The following is a 19,079-nucleotide window of genomic DNA, read 5'->3' on the forward strand; positions in this document are numbered from 1 at the left end:
ACACCCCTACAGATTCAGATGTTGCAACACCTGACTGAGGATGACCTAGACATTTGGGTGAAGTTTGCACACTGGGTAACTGTTACAGGAACACTTAACTGTTCTACAGGAATTGTTATGCCTTCTCCTCCATGCAGGGCTCAAATTGAGTCCTCATAAGGCAAACCTGGCTAGGTCAGATGTCAGATTCCTAGGAGTTAAGATATAATGGCTGCCCATATTGAAGCAATGGTCAAGTTTCCCAGGCCTGGCACTCTACAAAACTTACACAAGTTCTTGGGGGTTGCAAACTTCATGAGGGAGTTCATAGAGGATTTTGTAACAAAAGCAAAGCCCCTTTATGAACTGCTAAGAGGTGAGGAACCTTCATTAAAAGACTGGGCAGAAACACAGGAAGTTGCATTTTCTACTCTGAAAAGAGATCTTTCCTCTGCCCCAGTGCTAGCCACTCCACGCCCAGAAGGTGAAATGGCCATTCAGGCCCAAGCTGGCCCAGAGTCTATATCAGTGGTCCTGCTACAACAAGTAGGATCTGTGAGTAGACCACTAGGGTATTTCTCAAGACTCCTTTCATCAGTTCAAAGAGGTTTTGATGAGTGTGCAAAGCAACTTGCAGCCATTCAATATGCTGTCAAAGTGACTGAGCATATTGTAGGGTTCAGGCACCTCAATGTGCAAACACCACACTCTCCATTAACCCTCCTACTCTGGGACATGCTTCCTGGAGTCTCTCACAGCGGTTTGGGAGGTGGATAATGGACCTTAGTGGATGGAATATCAAAATCTGTCACAAGGCTAAGTATGTCCTTTCCCAGTTGTTAAACACAACTGGAAGAGAGCATGATTGTGGTCAGGTAACACCTTCCTTTACAACACCATGTTTTAGACAGGTAGTGCACCTTGATGACATAATCATCTTTGTTAATGGGTCACGCTTTCATCTGAATGGGCCATATGTGATAGGATATGTAGTCTTGGATGACACCACAGGAACTCAGAGTCTGGTTAGACTCCCAGGTGACCTGTCAACAAAACGTGCTGAATTGGAGGCAGTGAGGGAAGAACTCTTTTTCCATCCCCCAGGGAGACGTACTATATATAGTGACAGTTCATATGTAGTGCGGTCAGTCACATTACATCTTGAGACTTGGCAAACATGTGGATTCGTGGACAGCCAGAATAAACCTCTGACACATTTTTCAGTTTTAAAGGAACTTTAGGAATGGGGTAAGGCCCATCCTGATGATGCAGCTATCATCAAAAAGCCTGCACACCAAAAAGGGAGTGATCCCCTAATCTTGGGTAACAATACAGCGGATGAAGCAGCAAAAATGGCACAAGTATCTGGGATCTTTCAGGATCCAGATGCTGAAACTTTGCCCTCAGGCAAGGTGGCAGTACATAGAAAAGTCCTTGAAGAAGGACCGGTGTCATTTGAAGAGGAACAGGCAAAAGACTCTGGCCCTCATTCAGAGGCAGTCGGAGGATGCAAGCGGTCGCTCAGAAACTGGGCGGCCGCTTGCATCCTGACCGGCCGCCTCTGTTTCGGTCGTTAGGCTGTGGGTTAACACCCACAACTCTAAGGGTAGGGTAGGGTCTCACTTGTCGTAAGCCCTGGAGAGCTTCTGGCTCTGTCAGAGCCGGAAGCTCTCCACTGACATCACTAGTGATGTCAGTGGGGCCTCCCCCAAACGGCAGGCCTTCCCATGGGAACGCCTCCGTTTGGGCTGCCACCCCCCCGGCCCACCTTCCAAACGGGGCGAGCTGTCAATCAACATCGACAGCTCGCCCCCTTTGGAAAGAGACCAGCTACGACCAGCGCTGTCGGACGTAGCGGGTCTCACGCATGCGCACGAAGGAGCAAGGCTCCCTCGTGCGCATGCGCACTAGACAAACATCGAGGTAGACCGTACAGCCGCCTCTGAATACAGCCCTCTGTTCTTATGACTCACAGAATTTCACCACAAGATCCCTGGTCTATCAGACAGGGTATACTGTGCCACTCACCAGGAGAAGGATTAAAACCTCTCCCTGCAGTATCCTCACATCTTCAAGTGGAACTGACAAGACTCAATCATCAGCTCCTTGGATATCCTGGCTGGGATAACCTTTTCTCTCATTTAAAGAGCAAATTATATTGGTAAGGAATGTACAAAACAGTAGAAAATGTCACCCAACAGTGTTTGATGTGTGCCCAAATCAACCCTTGGGCACCAGCTCTTAAGCCAGTGTTACAGCGTGTGCCTCCTGCAGAGGGGCCCTGGTCAACCTTACAAATAGACTTCATAGGACCACTACCAACCGAAGTTGTCTCTATGCCTTGGTAGTAGTTGAAGTGTTCTCAAAGTGGGTAGAAGCCATTCCTACAGCGAATGACTCAGCGGCCACTACAGCACAGGTTCTATGGGAACAGATTTTGTCATGCTAGGGTATCCCTAGGTTCATAGAATCTGATTGAGGGACCCATTTCACTGGCAAAGTCATGAAAGTCCTTTGTGAACTTCTGGACATAAAGCAGCGCTTCCATGTCTCATCTCCAATCGGCAGGGATTGTGGAAAGAATGAATCGGACCATCAAGGCCTGCTTAGCCAAGGCACTGTAACAGAAGGGCTCTTCTTGGGTAACAGCCTTACCCACAATACTCATGGGTATTAGGGCTACGGAAGCATCCACCACAGGGATCACTCCGTTTGAGCTTTTGACAGGTCGCAAAACTCCACTTAATTTACGAGCCACAATCGTCAAATCCCATTAAAGATGCTGTCGCGAGAGATATGTTCCTGCAACAGGTGCAAAATAATCTCAAAGGACTTTTGCCTTATGCAGCTATGTGGCTGCATAAACCCAATCTACAGGGGGAGACACCTATGCCCCCTGTAGGTGATTTAGTAATGGTCAAAGTTTTCCATAAAGCAGGTCTTTGGGATGCAAACTGGGAAGGGCCATATCAAGTTTTTGAAGTCATGGGTGATACTGTGTAAAAGTACAAAGACCACTGACAACAAATAAAAATCTCAAAGGAGGTATTCTGGGTACATATTGATCAGGTGAAAAACCACATGTGCTGTTTCCACTCAATAGAGTTCACACACCTTATTGAAAAAAAAACATGGAAACATTTATTTTTTTTTACTATTTTGTTAGTAAATAAGTTTTTGAAAAAAAATCTGTATACTCATTTTTTTGTTTATTTTCTCTCCTACGGGTCAATGAGAGCAGGTTGTTTAAAAATGGTCTAATATTAAAAAAATGTTCCACAGGATGATTATTTGATTGGGTACACCTAGTTTGTGTGTTTGGAAATGGACAGTAAGAAGTTACATATTGACATACCTGCATTATGTATACTAACATTTCTTTCTATTTTCGCAGTACATCAAAAAGCAGGGTAAAGTGGATCTGTTAGAGCTGAAATCTCTCTGGGGCTTGTGGCCATGAGACCCTACCACAAGGGTCTCGCCGCAAGCCGATGGTCGCGATGGTCTTGACCATCGCGACCATCATCATGGCCGCTAGCAATAGCTGTGGGTGGTCACCCACAGCTATGCGAGCGGCCAAGAGGCCGATCCAAAAAAAAAAAAGCCCGGCCCTGATTCAGAGCGAGCACTCTGTCAGAGCGAGTGGCTCTGAATCAGGCCCACAGATCAGAAGGACCGGACACAGATGATCTAAACCAGATGTCCAAAGATGACTACACTCCAGAACTGCCCCTCACCTCATTTGGTGAAGAAGATGACATCAAAGAAACAACTAGAGACTTTTAGTTTGAAATGTTGATGGACATTAGGAAAGGACCTGCTGTTAACATAGGAAGATTTTTTTTGTCCTTGCATAAATACAAAAAACAAGGTTTTTTTTCCATCTGTCTATGTTGTAGGAGAGAAACACTGCTTCTCAACTCTTTCATTACTCTGCACTGTAAAAAGTACATTGTCATAATACACCTTCTTTCATCAGATGTTTATATAAACATTAAAATGGTGACATAATATACATATGTCAGCTTATCTGTTGAGAACAGGCAACTGCCATCAGGGGGACTTGTTACAGGAGAAATATATTATTCAACATTTAGGACTCTCAGATACTGGTCATTTCGTGAATAGAAACCAGTTTTACTTGTTTCCATTAAGACTAGAAACCCTCACACACTATCAGCTTTTGAATAGAGATTGCTTCCCCCGCTTCCTGGGTCAAGTTACAGCCAGACTCTCATAAGTGAATGAACAAAGACTGTGGGGACACATGTGCTAAGACTGCAAGCTGAACAACATCTAAGCCAAGCCTGTGAACTCCAAGGACCAATAAGGAACAATAAGTATCAAATATATATATATATATATATTTGTGTGTAAACTGTATTTTGTGTGTAATTGAATATATATTGCTTTGTATTTAATTGTAACAGGGTTATGTATGTACTGTGTAATCCTACTTTGATAAACTAATATTATACAGAGAACTCTATTGTTGTTTTATGTTATTTCTTTTTATGATAGGACTTATATAGTGGGGACTAAGATTTATAAGACAAAGAACAGTATACATAAGGGATTATAAGTATTCCCTAACAGTAACACAGCAACTTCAACTGAACCCTAATTTTTTACACCAGATATTGTTTAGAGATGAGGCAAATTTTTTTGTCAATGGTGAGGTAAACAAACAGAACCACAGGTACTGTTCAGAGACAAACCCTCACTGGATGGATGCCTGTAGGGTTATAGCCTCGGTAAAACAGTTGGTATGATGTGGTTTGTGCGGAACCCATATTGTGGGACCATTCTACATTGATGGAACATTAACAGCAGCACGTTACAAGAGGTTGTTAGATGAAGAGTTTTTTCCATCATTGTTATCAGAGGATGGGTCATATGCTAATTTATTGCAGCAAGATGGTGCCCCACTTCATTATGGGCTCATTGTCAGGGAATATCTTGAAGTGCATTTCCCCAAAGGTGGATTGGCAGTAGAGATCCAGTCCAGTGGCCACCAAAATCCCCAGATTTAACGCTGTTGGATTTATTTCTGTGGGGCTACCTGAATGAAGGTGTTTTTGCTGTGAAGATATAAGATCATTATCATCTGCAACAAGAAATTGTTGACGCTTGAGCTCAGATTCAGCCAGACATGTTGGTCAAGGTTCATCAGGAATGGGAAAAGAGAATCCCCTTAACACTATAACATGGTGGACAGCACTTTGAACATATCCTATAAACTTTGTTAAAACTCACGAATGAACAAAGGTATGTTAAAATGATAAACACCATTGTTTTTCTTATGAAATTTTGCATCCATTTGATAGGTCACGTGACGATCTTCCCAATTAAAAAATCAGAGATGCATCCAAGATGGCTGACTTCAAGATGGCCGCCATCTCCCATATCATATGTGTAAACACTGGATTAATATTTCCTTGCTAATTTTCTTTTTATAAGGGTGTTTCCACACTTATGGACCACTATCTAGATGTGTGTGTGTATGTATATATATATATATATATATATATATATATATATACACACACACACACACACAAAATTGCGGATACATTTTTCAACTTTGAATGCTTCTAAAAACGGTTCCACTTCATGCAGTGCAATGATTCATGTATCAAATGAAAGGACATTTAATGCTGAATTCAACACAATAAGCAGAGGTCAAATATTTGCATTACAAGGGAAGTTATGCTACTTTCAATCAGACAAAGAAGCACAGATGTGTGAGATTCAAGAAGCTGATTGTAGTGACAACTACTACCAGGCAATCGGAATCATCGTTCTGAGGACCAATCAGCTGTCGTTTATGAGCAGGTGCAAGGTCATGTTCAGATGTGGGAAAGGTTAGTTTAGCTGTTTCATTGTGCAGAATAAAGTTGGTTACTGAAGTGCAATTACGGTTGGATGTTTGTGTGTATTGTTTAGTGCTATTGACGGTGTAAAAAATAAATACAACAATGTCGTCCAGGCAAAGTGGTGACTGGTCACCCAGGAAGAGGATCCAGGATTGTCGGGTTACGTGAAAATGGTCTTTCGTATGCAGCAATTGCAGGAGAAGTTGGTGGGAATGTGACATCAGGAGTACGAAAGTTTTGTTTACGCTATCAGGAAACACAATCTATACAAAACAAAGAAGGAAAAGGCCGGAAAAAGTGCACAACAGCTGTTGATGATAGGAGAAAATATTAATTTGCGTCAGGGACAGATGGATGTCATCTGCGTCCATTAGCAGTGAACTGAGTGCAACTAGTGTTTTAGTCAGTGCAAGAACGGTATGGAGAAGACTAATGGAGGTTGGCCTAAAAGGTAGGATTCCCCGAAAAAAGCCATTGCTGAATAAAAATCAGCGGCAGAAACGAATACAGTGGGCAAAATAACACATTGCATGGACAGAAAGTCAGTGGAAACAAGTGATATGGAGTGACGAAACTAAGATATCGATATTTGGTAATGATGGGGGAAAATATGTGAGATGTCACATCGGGGAAGAGGTACATCCAGATTGTATTCAAGCGACAACAAAGAATCCTACAAGTGTTATGATCTGGGCATGTATGACAGCAAATGCTGTAGGCCGCGTTTATGTCATAGATGGCACAATGAACAGCAGAAAGTACATTGACACCACCCTGCAACCAAAACTTCTACCTTCTATCAGGGATCTTTGTCCAGATAATGCCCCATTTTTTTCCAGCAGGATTTTGCTCCCTGCCACACTGCATGGACATGCAAACAGTGGTTCACGGAGAATGACATACAGGTGCTGGGATGGCCAGGAAACAGACCATACCTGAACTGGCCCATAGAGCATTTGTGGTTCAGTTTGAAAAAACTGGTACATCTGAGGCATCCACCCAATAAAAGACAATTAATTGAGGCTATAATTTTCTCAGGGCACCACATAATAAAGAAGGAAGAGCTCCAAACATTGGTTGGCTCAATGACACGTCGCTGTGCTGCTGTCTTGAAAAATAAGGGATACTCAACAAAATACTGATAGGACAGTAACATCATAAGTACACAGGGATTTTCACCCTAAGTGTTGTTTTCACTGCATAACTTCCCTTGTACTGCAAATATTTGACCTCTGTTTATTGTGTTGAATTCAGCATTACATTTCCTTTCATTTGATATATAAATCATTGCACTGCATGAAGTGCAACAGTTTCTATAAGCATTCGAAGTTGAAAAATATTAAAATTTCAAAAAGTATCCGCAATTTTGGCCACCACTGTATATATATATTGTGACAAAGTCACTAGCATCAAAGTGGAAGGCAGACCATCGCGACCATCATCATGGACGCTCGCTATAGCTGTGGGTGGTAACCCACAGCTATGCGAGCTTCCATGAGGACGCTCCAAAAAAAGGTAGGAGGGCCCTGATTCAGAGCGAGTGCTCTGGTCAGAGCGTTCAGCTCTGAATCAGGCCCAAAGTGAGGTACCTCCTCCAAAGGAGGCAGAGGTGATAAACAGGGTGGAAAGCATACCTCCCCTTGAAGTGAGAAAGGATTTGTTTGCTTCTGAACAGTTAAAGGACTCCAACTTGATAACAGCCAGAGAAAATGTGAAAGTTGTTAATGGGAACCCAGATAGCAGGCTTACGTTTCCACACATGGCCCTTAACAATGAGCTCTTTTATCAAGTGACAAAAAGGGGTGAGGTTAACTATAAAGTATACCAACCAGGCAAAAGGAAGCCTGAACAAATTTACCATGTTAACCTTATCAAACCCTGGAAAGATAGGTTAGCTTTGTTAGCTGAACCAAGCCCACCAGTAGCGTCAGTCCCTTTGGTTCCAGAAGTAAAAGTGTCGGAAAAGCTGTCAGCCACTCAAAAGAATGAGGCTAAGGAGTTGCTTATTAGGAACAGAGATTTGTTTTCAGCACTGCCCGGCCGCACGGCCATAATAAAGCATGATATCATTACAGAGCCAGGAGTTAAGGTCAATCTAAAATCATATAGAATTCCTGAAGCACAGCGTGAGGCTGTGTCTAAAGAGGTTAAGAATATGCTAGAACTTGGTGTCATCGAGGAGTCTAGTCCAGTCCCATAGTACTGATTCCGAAGCCTGATGGCAGCCTACGCCTCTGTAACTAAGTTAAATGCAGTTTCCAAATTTGCTGCGCATCCCATGCCACTTCTGGATAAGTTGATAGAGAGGCTAGGGACAGCCAGATATCTCACCACACTGGACCTGAAAAAGGGTTATTGGCAAATACCATTAACTGATAGGGCGAAAGAGAAAATGGCTTTTTCTGTTCCATAAGGGCTATTCCAGTATAGGATGTGGCCTTTTGGGTTGCATGGGGCCCCAGCAACCTTCCAACATATAATGGATAGAATTTTGAAACCCTACAGACAGTATGCAGCGGCCTATCTGGACGATGTGGTAATCCACAGTCCAGACTAGGAATCTCACTTAGTCAGAGTACAGGCGGTACTGGTCTCAATTAGGAAGGCCGGCCTAACAGCCAACCCTAACAAATGTTGCCTTGCAATGGAAGAGGTTCTAATACTTGGGGTACACCATAGGGCAATGATTCCCAACCTCGGTCCTCAAGGCACACTAACAGTCCTTGTTTTAGTGATATCCATGCTTAAGCACAGATGGTTAAATCAAAATAACTAAGGTACTAATTAAGTCACCTGTGCTCAACTATGGCTATCCTTAAAACCTGGACTGTTAGTGTGCCTTGAGGACCGTGGTTTGGAACCCCTGCCATAGGTAGAGGCTTGATTAAGCCACAGTCAAACAAAATTGAAGCCATATAAAACAGTCCCTGTCCTGTAAACAAAAAAACAAGTTAGAGCTTTTTTAGGGATCACTGGGTACTACAGATGGTTTATCCCAAATTTTGCCACCACAGCGGTGCCACTAACAGACCTTACAAAAGGGAAACAGTCTAACTTGGTGAAATGGGGCCCTGAGGCTGAAGATGCGTTTCAGGCATTGAAAGTGGCTTTGTGCTCACAACCGGTGTTGATAACGCCAGACTTTTCTCAAGAGTTTGTGGTTCAGACCGATGCCTCAGAGGTAGGCGTAGGAGCAGTGTTGTCCCAAAGTAGGGATTGGGAGGAGCACCCCATTGTTTATCTGAGCAGAAAACTCAATGACCATAAAAAAAGGTATGCTGTTGTTGAAAAAGAGGCATTGGCCATTAAGTGGGCGTTGGACACTTTGAGGTATTATCTCTTGGACGGTTTAAGCTCGTAACGGATCATGCCCCATTAAAATGGATGTCAGTATAGCGAGGCCAAAATGCCAGGGTAACAAGATGGTTTTTAGCTTTGCAGGAATTTACATTTACTGTGGAACATAGGCCTGGGTCCCAACTGGCTAATGTAGATGCGTTGTCCCGCATCTTTTATTTGGGGGCTGCAAGAGTTCTGCCCCCTGGGTCAAAACAGGGGAGGGGGATATGTGACAAGGTCACTGGCATCATAGTGGATATATAAATCATTGCACTGCATGAAGTGTAACAGTTTCTATAAGCATTCGAAGTTGAAAAACATTAACATTTCAAAAAGTGTCCGCAATTTTGGCCACCACTGTGTATATATATATATATATATATATATATATTGTGACAAGGTCACTAGCATCAAAGTGGAAGGCAGATATATTTGCCCTAGATTCCTGACCTATGTCTTTTGAAACCTCAGCAAGGTATTTGTGTTAGGAGATTTTTGGGTTATTAGCTTCACAGGAGGCTAATTAGAGTTTTCAGCTGTGTGGCTGTTTTTTAGTGCTGTGAGGCTGAGCATCACAGTGAGACACTGCCTGGGGAGAGGACAGTCTTTCGTGTCTCTGTGAGAGAATCAGGTTGATAAAAAGCAGAAAACTAAACCTGAAAGAACCTTCGTCTTGAGCTCTTGTGCTCACAGCTGGAGGGTCAATATGTCCTCTCTCGATTACCATGTGATCGTGAATTGTGGTTGAGTACACAGAGGGAGTGGACAGAATACTTATTTGACAGGTCTAGACGTAGACTACTCTTCTCTAGACACAATCAGTATTTTCAGTCGGAGATTGGGGGTAGATATTTAGCCTCTTTAGCTAAGGCAGACTCCCATATTGGCACTGTACAGTGTATTAGAGATTCTGGAGACCAGTTACGCTACTCTGGTGTCGATATTTCTAAGGTATTTCATGACTACTATTCTTCCCTATATGCCTCCAGAGTTTCCTATTCCCCAGATCAACTTCGGGAATATTTGGATTGTGTTACTCTACCGAAACTATCTCAAGAGGCTATCACATGTTTAGATGCACCATTCACTTTGGAGGAGATAGAGTTGGCTGTGTCTTCCCTTCCTGCTTCTAAGGCTCCGGGCAGTGATGGGATTCCTGTAGAAGTGTATAGGAAATTTAAAGATTTTTTTAATCCCTATTTATTAAATTTATTCAACTCATTATTTGACTATGGAGCTATCCCCCCGTCTATGTGTGAGGCTATTATTGTAGTACTAGCTAAGCCGGGGAAGGACCTTACTCTCTCTGAATCCTATCGTCCTATCTCATTATTATCTACAGATGTTAAAATATTAGCTAAATTGTTAGCCACTCGCCTAAATTTATTTATCACTTCACTTATACACCCTGATCAAACTGGGTTCATGCCGGGGAAGTCTACGGTTCAAAATCTCCGTAGATTATTCTATCATTTGCAGAGAAAAGATATGCTTGGGGAGGGGGCTGTGGTGGTGTCTTTGGATGCCGCCAAGGCCTTCAACTCAATAGAATGGGGTTATCTGTGGGCAGTACTTCATAAGTTTGCCTTTGGTCCCCGTTTTATAAAATGGATTCAGCTTCTGTATTCTTCTCCGGCAGCTAGGCCATATGTCAGATGCATTTCCCCTGATGAGGGGGACTCGTCAGGGATGCCCTCTATCACTTGCTCTTTTCGCTATGGCCATTGAGCCATTAGCCTGTATGCTTAGGGCGGATCCTGATGTCCGAGGAATTAGGTCAGGTGTGGCAGAGGATATAGTGGCCCTATATACAGATGATATGCTCCTCTTTCTTTAGAACTATGCACACTCATTGGAATCAGTTTCACGTATTATTAGTGTGTTTGGCGACTTTTCGGGGTTACATATTAATTGGGATAAGTCCAATATTTTTCCCATATCGGGATGTATCCCTGTACAGAAACATTTGCCTTGCCCCCTGCAGTGGACCCTAAGGTTTAAATATTTGGGTGTATGGATTACTCCATTGGCATCAGATTATGTCTCACAAAATATAGACCCCATAACCACTAATTTTAAAGCAAAAATCCACGTTTGGAAAAAATTACCTCTGTCAGTATTGGGGCGTATAAACTTGTTTAAAATGTCTATCCAGCCCAAGTATCTATACATCTTACAGCATTCTCCAGTTTATTTACCTAAAAGGGTGTTCAGTAGTATTGATAGTATTATTATATCTTTCATCTGGGGTTGTCGTACTGCTCGTGTTTCTATCAAAACCCTTTGTAAAAATAAAACCTCTGGGGGCTTAGGTCTTCCTAATCTCCGGTTTTACTACATTGCTGCCCAGTTAGTACATTTATCTGAGTGGATATCTGATACCTCCAGTTTGACGTTACAGGGTTTCTTGACTGAACGGGTGGGATTCTCTTTTACCCCTTTGTTATTTTTACTATCAGGCATGTCCACCTCTAGATTGCCCCCTCTATTGCGACAAGCTATGCTGATTTGGCGATATACCCATACTCTGTTTGAATGGTCTGGGACAGACGCTGACTCCCCCCTCTGGTTTAACAGTTCTTATGCTGAATTGTTCAAACTGTCTAATGACAATTTGTGGCTTTTAAGGGGTATTAAATCTATAGGTCAGTTATATGAGAATGGTCATCTTAAATCATTTTCACAATTACAAACTGAATTTGCTGTCCCCAATGTAGCCTTATTTAGGTATTTACAGTTACGACATGCTGTGCAGGCGCAGTTTACTGGAGCTGCTCCTATACTATCTCCATCTCCTGTTAAAACTCTACTTTCTGCCTTGGGGTCTAGGGGTAAGGTATCCTGTATTTACGCGACTCTTAATAATAAATTAAACCCAGAGTTGCTTGCTCCCCTCAGGCTGAAGTGGGAAGTTGACTTTGGCCCCATCTCCGATGAGCACTGGCTACAGATCTTGGGTTCAATTAGTTATACTACTCCATGTATTAGGTATCAACAGGTGCATTATTACGTATTACACAGAGTATACCGTACACCTGTATCCCTGCACCGAGCTGGACTTAGAATGGACTCACTTTGTCCTAGATGTCAGGAAGAGAGTGCTGGTTTCTGACACTTATTATGGAGCTGTCCATTAGTAAATGAATTTTGGAGGCAGGTATGGGGAGATATTTTGGTTACGGAACCTTCTCTGCCAGACTTTAGTCCTGTGACTTGTTTGTTCGGACTGGATTTGGAAGAAACGCAGTCCCCAGTACTCTATCGATATGTTATGTGTCTCTCCACAATGGCTAAAGTGATTGTGGCCCGCACGTGGTTTACAACTGACTTCCCCGTTCTACATAAGTGGAGAGCGTTGGTGAATGTTGTAATCAGACATGAAAGACATATGTTTAGGTCCCGCAATGCTATGAATACATATCACAAAAAATGGGACAGATGGTGTCACTCAGAATTGGGCAGAGCAAATGAGGCAGAAACTGACGTATAAATATACTGATTGGAGTCGAGTTGTATCTGGCTTACCTTGGGTTGTAGTGAATTTATAAATGTATTCCCAATATTCTACTAATTAAAGTGTTATACTGATGTGATGTTATGTAATAACCTGTTTTTTTTTTATTTTTATTTTTTTATTGTTTTCTTGCAATTTGTACATTGCATGTTACGATGCAACAGTTGCATTCGTAATCATTTATAACCTTTTTGTCGGCGCAAAATAATCACACATGTCATGTTTGCTTATATAATGTCTATTTCAATAATTTTCTTCTCTGTTTATTGTAACAATGTAATCTATTACAATCTACTCACGACTGTGTTTCAATATAATGATGATGCTATTTTATTTTTGTTTTTGTTTGAATGTTATGTTTATGGAAAACTTTCAATAAAAAACACCTGATTTAAAAAAAAAAAAAAAAACCTGAAAGAACCTTCTTATACTTTGTTTATTAGTGAGCTAGGATCACATCTGTATAGCTAGTACCAGATGGCAAGGTGTTTATTTCTGTTTATTTATGTTTGTATTGCCTAATAAAACTGGCGGAGGCCAGTTGCACCAGACCAGTGGACTTTGTGTGATATCTCAGCTGCTCTGCACAGTGCCATCTACCCCAGGAGATGGTAGCAGTTCCCTGACCTTGCTACAATAAATATATTATACATAATAAACAGCGCCACTCACGGGACTCAATAATGAATCCTGGACACAGCAGTGTAGTTCATTGTGTCCAGGATTCATTATTGAAAGTCCCATGAGAGCCGCTGTTTTTTATTGTCTTTATATATATATATATATATATATATATATATATATATATATATATACACAGACAGGGGAATTGACCATGAGCGACAAATCCACTAATCAGTGCAAAAATGCAATAAGTGCAATATAATATAAAGTGCTAATATTAAAGTGCTAGATATAGTGACATATAAGGTAGTACAATAAATATACCAATAAAATAAAGTTTAATAAGTGATGTACAATTTATTACAGAGAATTAAAACAAGGGAAAAAATGGATAACATAAAAAATGGGGGTAATCAATTAAGAGATTTAAAACATAGCCATTGCAATTTAAATAGAATAAAATTTCAAAATGCATAAGAGGTAATAGCTTATCTGAGTCATGAATCAACGGAAAAACACTTTTCCTAGGACAAGAGATGTGGGAACTCATGACTCAGATAAGCTATTACCTCTTATGCATTTTGAAATTTTATTCTATTTAAATTGCAATGGCTATGTTTTAAATCTCTTAATTGATTATCTCCATTTTTTATGTTATCCATTTTTTCCCTTGTTTTAATTCTCTGTAATAAATTGTACATCACTTTTTAAACTTTATTTTATTTGTATATTTATTGTACTACCTTATATGTCACTATATCTAGCACTTTAATATTAGCACTTTATATTATATTGCACTTATTGCATTTTTGCACTGATTAGCGGATTTGTCGCTCACGGTCAATTCCCCTATCTGTGTTTATGTACTATGTAGTATACCACCAATACTACTTTATTTTGACAGGGAGCTGACGCCCATCTACTAACCTATGGGCGTATCCGCATGTTATACCAAAGTTGGTATTGATCACTTGATGTTATTCTGTACTGGCGCCTAAACCCACAAAATTTTCTGATATATATATATATATATATATATATATATAAATTCCATACCGGCGGCACTCAGGAATAAAATACACAATCAAAGAATTTCCAACGTTTCAATGCTCTATTCATGCATTTTGTCAGGGTGTGTATAGCTTCTAAGGCACGGGACCGTAGCTATCTATTTATTGCTCGTTTTGCACATTAGAGGAGTGCCGCTTTCAATATATTGTATATATATAATACATATATACATACACATATGTACACACACATACATACACTATATTGGCTTACAGATGTGAAAATTCCTTTTAATTAGCGTATTTGGCCAGGTGTATAAATTCAATCTACATAGTCAAAACATTAGCAGTACAATGGGCCGTACTGCAGCTCTTTGACTTTTAACATGGTAATGTCATATGGAGCCACCTCTTCGCCAACTCAGTTGGTCAAATTTGTGCCATATTAAAATTGCCATGGCCAGCTGCAAGTGCTATTGTAAACAGGAATCGTTTAGGAGCTCCAACGTCTTAGAAAGAAAGTGTTATGCCACAATAGGATCAGAGAGATATATGTGGGAGCGCGCACTGTAAACGACATAGCGAGTACACACTAGACGATGTGCCCGATATGTCGCTCCTATCCGCCGGATCGGACAACATATCGTCTAGTGTGTACCCGGCATAAGATTACCATGCACAATACCAAACTTAGCGTTTGATTTAGAGATGGAAGCAATGCCAATATTTACGCAGATTGAGCGTTTATTTGCCATTGCGCAGATGTGTAAGTCACACTATGAACACGCATCGATTGAATTGCATATACGCTCACACGGAGGATTCACTCACAAAGTGACAAGTAAGTCAGCGTTTGGGGAAGGTAATGAGGGGTGGCTAGAGAAACACCGGGACGTTGGACTGTTTAAACACTGTTTTCTGGGTGTCCATAATTTAGCCACTGCGTTGATATATGCAGCTGGAGAGTACTCTGCATGTCTGGAGACCCGCTATGTCTGCAATAACTTAGATTTACTCAGAAGGTTGATGGCCCCCTGATCTGCATTCAATGTTTTCTCCATGAGCGGTAGATGTGAGATGCTTTCAGTGGATGTCTCTAAGCACTGGATGGCGAGTGAGTCATTAGCATATTTTTGCAATTACAATCCGTGAGAAATTGCAGCTGCGATGGTATTTGCATCCATCTCTGAATCAGGCCCTTAGTCTGGAGTGATGTAAAGGACACTGCCATTGAACTCTGGGTTAGTGGAATCATGTTCTCTAGAGTGATTGATCACATTTCGCCAACTGGCAGTCTGAAGACAAATTAGGCTTTGGCTGATGCCAGGAAGATGCTGCTGCTCAAATGCATACTGTCAGCTGTAAAGTTTGGTGGAGGAGGAACAATGGTCTGGGACGGTTTTTCATGGTATTACCTGGGCCCCTTAGATTCAGTAAAGGGGAACTATAATGCTATAACATATAATTACATTTTAGGTGTAGCCATAATCAGTCATCAAGGGAGTTTTGAGGGGAGATGAATTAATAGGGGGAATAGGAGGTTTAGTGCTTCTGAAACACAAACATATCATGGCCCCTATATGATGTGACCTCATTCTATCAGGACCCTATGAAGACCTATGTATGGAAATCCAAAATATAAAATCAGAGCATGATGGAAATTATGTTATCAGATATGCGTGACCTAATTGCAGCTGCAGGGCGCTCGTTCCTCACATCCCACTGCATGTGCCATGCTCATTAGGTGTGCCACAGTCAGGGGACAGAAGAGAACCGGGAACTGAAGTATAACAGGACAGCAGGGGGCAGGCTACTGAGGTGACCAGGCAATTGCCGGGTCCATTTATTTACTAGTCTACCATTTACTATGTACAGTATTAACTTGTCAGTACTTCTATTGCTTGTAGCACAGAAGTAACATTTACTGAAGAGAAAAACTATTAACGGAAGCATTTTAAATCTTTTAAATAACACAATTTGTTGCAATAAATCTATAGTTGTTATGAACGAATCACCATTTCTATAATATAGTCAGTCATTGGTTTCTGAAACAGTTGGGTACTTCATATTCTGTTTTACCAATGACTGTTGAATTTGTCAAAGAAAAACGTATAAAAAAAGTCTCCATCACTTTAATCAGTTGTCACAGGATCATATAATAGATGAAATTATATATTATAAAACAAATGAAGATACTGCCCTCTTAATTAGGTCTTGACATGATAGAAAGTACAATCTAAACCAGGGGTGGGGAACCGTATACGGCCCGCAAGGTGAAATCATCCGGCCCGGCCGGCTGTCAGTGGCAGCAGCAGAATCAGCGTAGTGTAGCGGCTGTCAGCGGTGGCAGGTAGTGCAGTGGGAGAGCGGGGATGTCAGGATTGTCATCGACGGCAGGTAGTGCAGCGGGGATGTCAGTAATGTCATCGGTGGCAGGTAGCCAATGACATCCCTGACACACCCCTTCACCCCGCAGCGCTATCAGCGGCGGCAGGTAGCACAGCGGGGGGAGGGTGTGTGTGTGTCAGGGCTGTCATCGGCTATCAGCGGTGGGAGGTAGCGCAGCGGTGGAGGGTGTCAGGGCTGTCATCGGGCGGATTAGTGCAGGGGCTCTCTCCCTATCAGCGGCGGCAGGTAGCACAGGGGGGGGATCAGGGTGTCATGGTTGTCATTGAGTGGCATACAGGGCTTTCTCCCCATCAGCGGCAACAGGCAGGCAGCACACAAGGGGGGGATCAGGGCTGTCACATGGCTGCCATTGAGCTGGTTAGTGCAGGGTCTCACCCTAACAGCGCGGGCAAGCAGGCAGTGGTGGCACAGCAGGGGTGTGTACAGTTAGCTCTGCCATCAGGCTGGTTAGGACTGAGAGGACCCCAGGGCTGCCTTATTAATCTGCCTTTCACACATCCATAGGGACTGCCCCTCCAGACTCTGCCTGACAACATACCAAAGAGAAGCAGTTACTTACAGCCAACACATTGAGGGTGAGTTAATAAAATTTTTAACCAAATATAGGAGTCATATTTTAAGTTAATTTTGTATGGCCCCCGAATGATTTTCTAAAAATCAAACTGGCCCTTGGCAGAAAAAAGGTTCCCCACCCCTGATCTAAACACTTAAAATGTGATACAATATGAAGCATTTATTCATTAGCAGTATCATTAAAAAATAAATATATATTTTTTTAAATATAAAAATATCAAATTGATCTTAATAACAACACTGTATATAAAAAGAAGCACATAAGGTCAATAGGAGTTCAGTTATATTAGCAAGTAAAGTCCCACTGTTATTATTTAAGTCTATAGCTGCAATTGTATGATCCAACTTTAATAAGGAGTATTAATTAAGGTTTGGTAACTACAGTGCGCTCCCAATACATCCAGAATTCAGACCTCCAGCATCACAGATGTTGCTTCTGTGTCACACATCAGGTCCTTACCTCAAGAGTTTACATTCAACGCCGGACTTTCTGCTGATAATTAATACTCCCTATTAAGGTTGGATCATGCAATTGTAGCCATAAACTTGAATAATAACAGTGGGACTTACTTGCCAATACAACGTAGCTGCTATTGACCCTATATGGTTTATATATAGTTATTAAGATCAATTTGATCTTTTATATTTAAATAAAATAAGATGTGTGTACACACGTAATTTTATATTCATTCCTAACCAGTTTGGTATTATATTTTTTAATCATATACCATGTCAAGACCTTATTAAGCACGCAGTACCTTCATTTGTTTTCTATCTCCTCTTTCCTCAGTAAATAAACAGCTTAGTGGACATCCACTAGCCCCATCATGTTACTGCAGCTATTGGTATTTCATTAAGATATATTTGATTTATCTACTTATCAACACATGAATTTTGGGAAGGTTTTAAAATGATATATTAGTTACTCAGAACACCTCCTTAAACTGCAACAAAAGTATTACCTTTCTTGAATTGTACTGTATTTCATCTGTGAGCTTTTGATATTTCATAACCTCTCTCATTATTTCCTCAAATGTATGTTCCTCAGCCAAGAACTGATCCACGTCCAGATCTGCCTGCTTGGTTACTAAGAAGTTGTACTTATCGTACAATCTCAAATGTTCCTTTGGCAAGAAACTCTCCAAAGTGACAAATTCTTTCAATTTTCTTTTATGTTCTTGTATAATCTCTTCAAGGATGACTGGCCTTAAAGTTAATTTTGACTGATGATCCTGTTTTGGAAATAAAGAAAGGTTAAAAACCAGTTTGTCAATCAACTACTATACGAAAATACAGAAAGTATATGTTATTGAGATATCTATCACTTAAGTGCAAATTATTTATTAAACTCTAGAGGTCGCATCATCCTATATATACACATATATACACAAAGTCCATTAGGTCGGCACTCCCTTAGATTTCATGGAAACACCATGGTGCCAGCAGACGACTCTTTAAACCAACATACATCCACTTGCAGCGGTAATCATTGAATTTTCTTAAATAATTTCAAAGTCAGAAGGATTGTTATGACTTTGAAATTATTTTAAAAAATCCGATGACTACCACTGCATGTGGATGTGGATGTATATATATATATATATATATATATATATATATATATATATATATATATATATATATATATATATATAGACTTACACACACACAGTATGTCAAACAGGTCATCACCATATCACCACTGGAGGCCACTGTATGTGGGAAGGAAAGGAGCTGCTGCCTCATACAAAGTGC

The 19,079-nt window shown here is 41.1% G+C and overlaps 1 protein-coding gene across 1 annotated transcript in view; it reads right to left on the bottom strand.

Moving 5' to 3' along the window:
- The window catches only part of DNAH7 (dynein axonemal heavy chain 7), a 482,851-nt gene that overhangs the window by 389,289 nt on the left and 74,483 nt on the right, over positions 1-19,079 (bottom strand). Inside the window, exon 10 of the mRNA XM_088451023.1 lies at positions 18,287-18,556. Coding sequence (XP_088307149.1) covers positions 18,287-18,556 — 270 coding nt within the window. The remainder of the gene's footprint in view (positions 1-18,286; positions 18,557-19,079) is intronic.

Source organism: Taudactylus pleione, unplaced genomic scaffold (genome assembly GCF_031769625.1).
Source record: "Taudactylus pleione unplaced genomic scaffold, aTauple2 ptg000536l, whole genome shotgun sequence".
In the NCBI taxonomy this organism is placed as follows: Eukaryota; Metazoa; Chordata; class Amphibia; order Anura; family Myobatrachidae; genus Taudactylus; species Taudactylus pleione.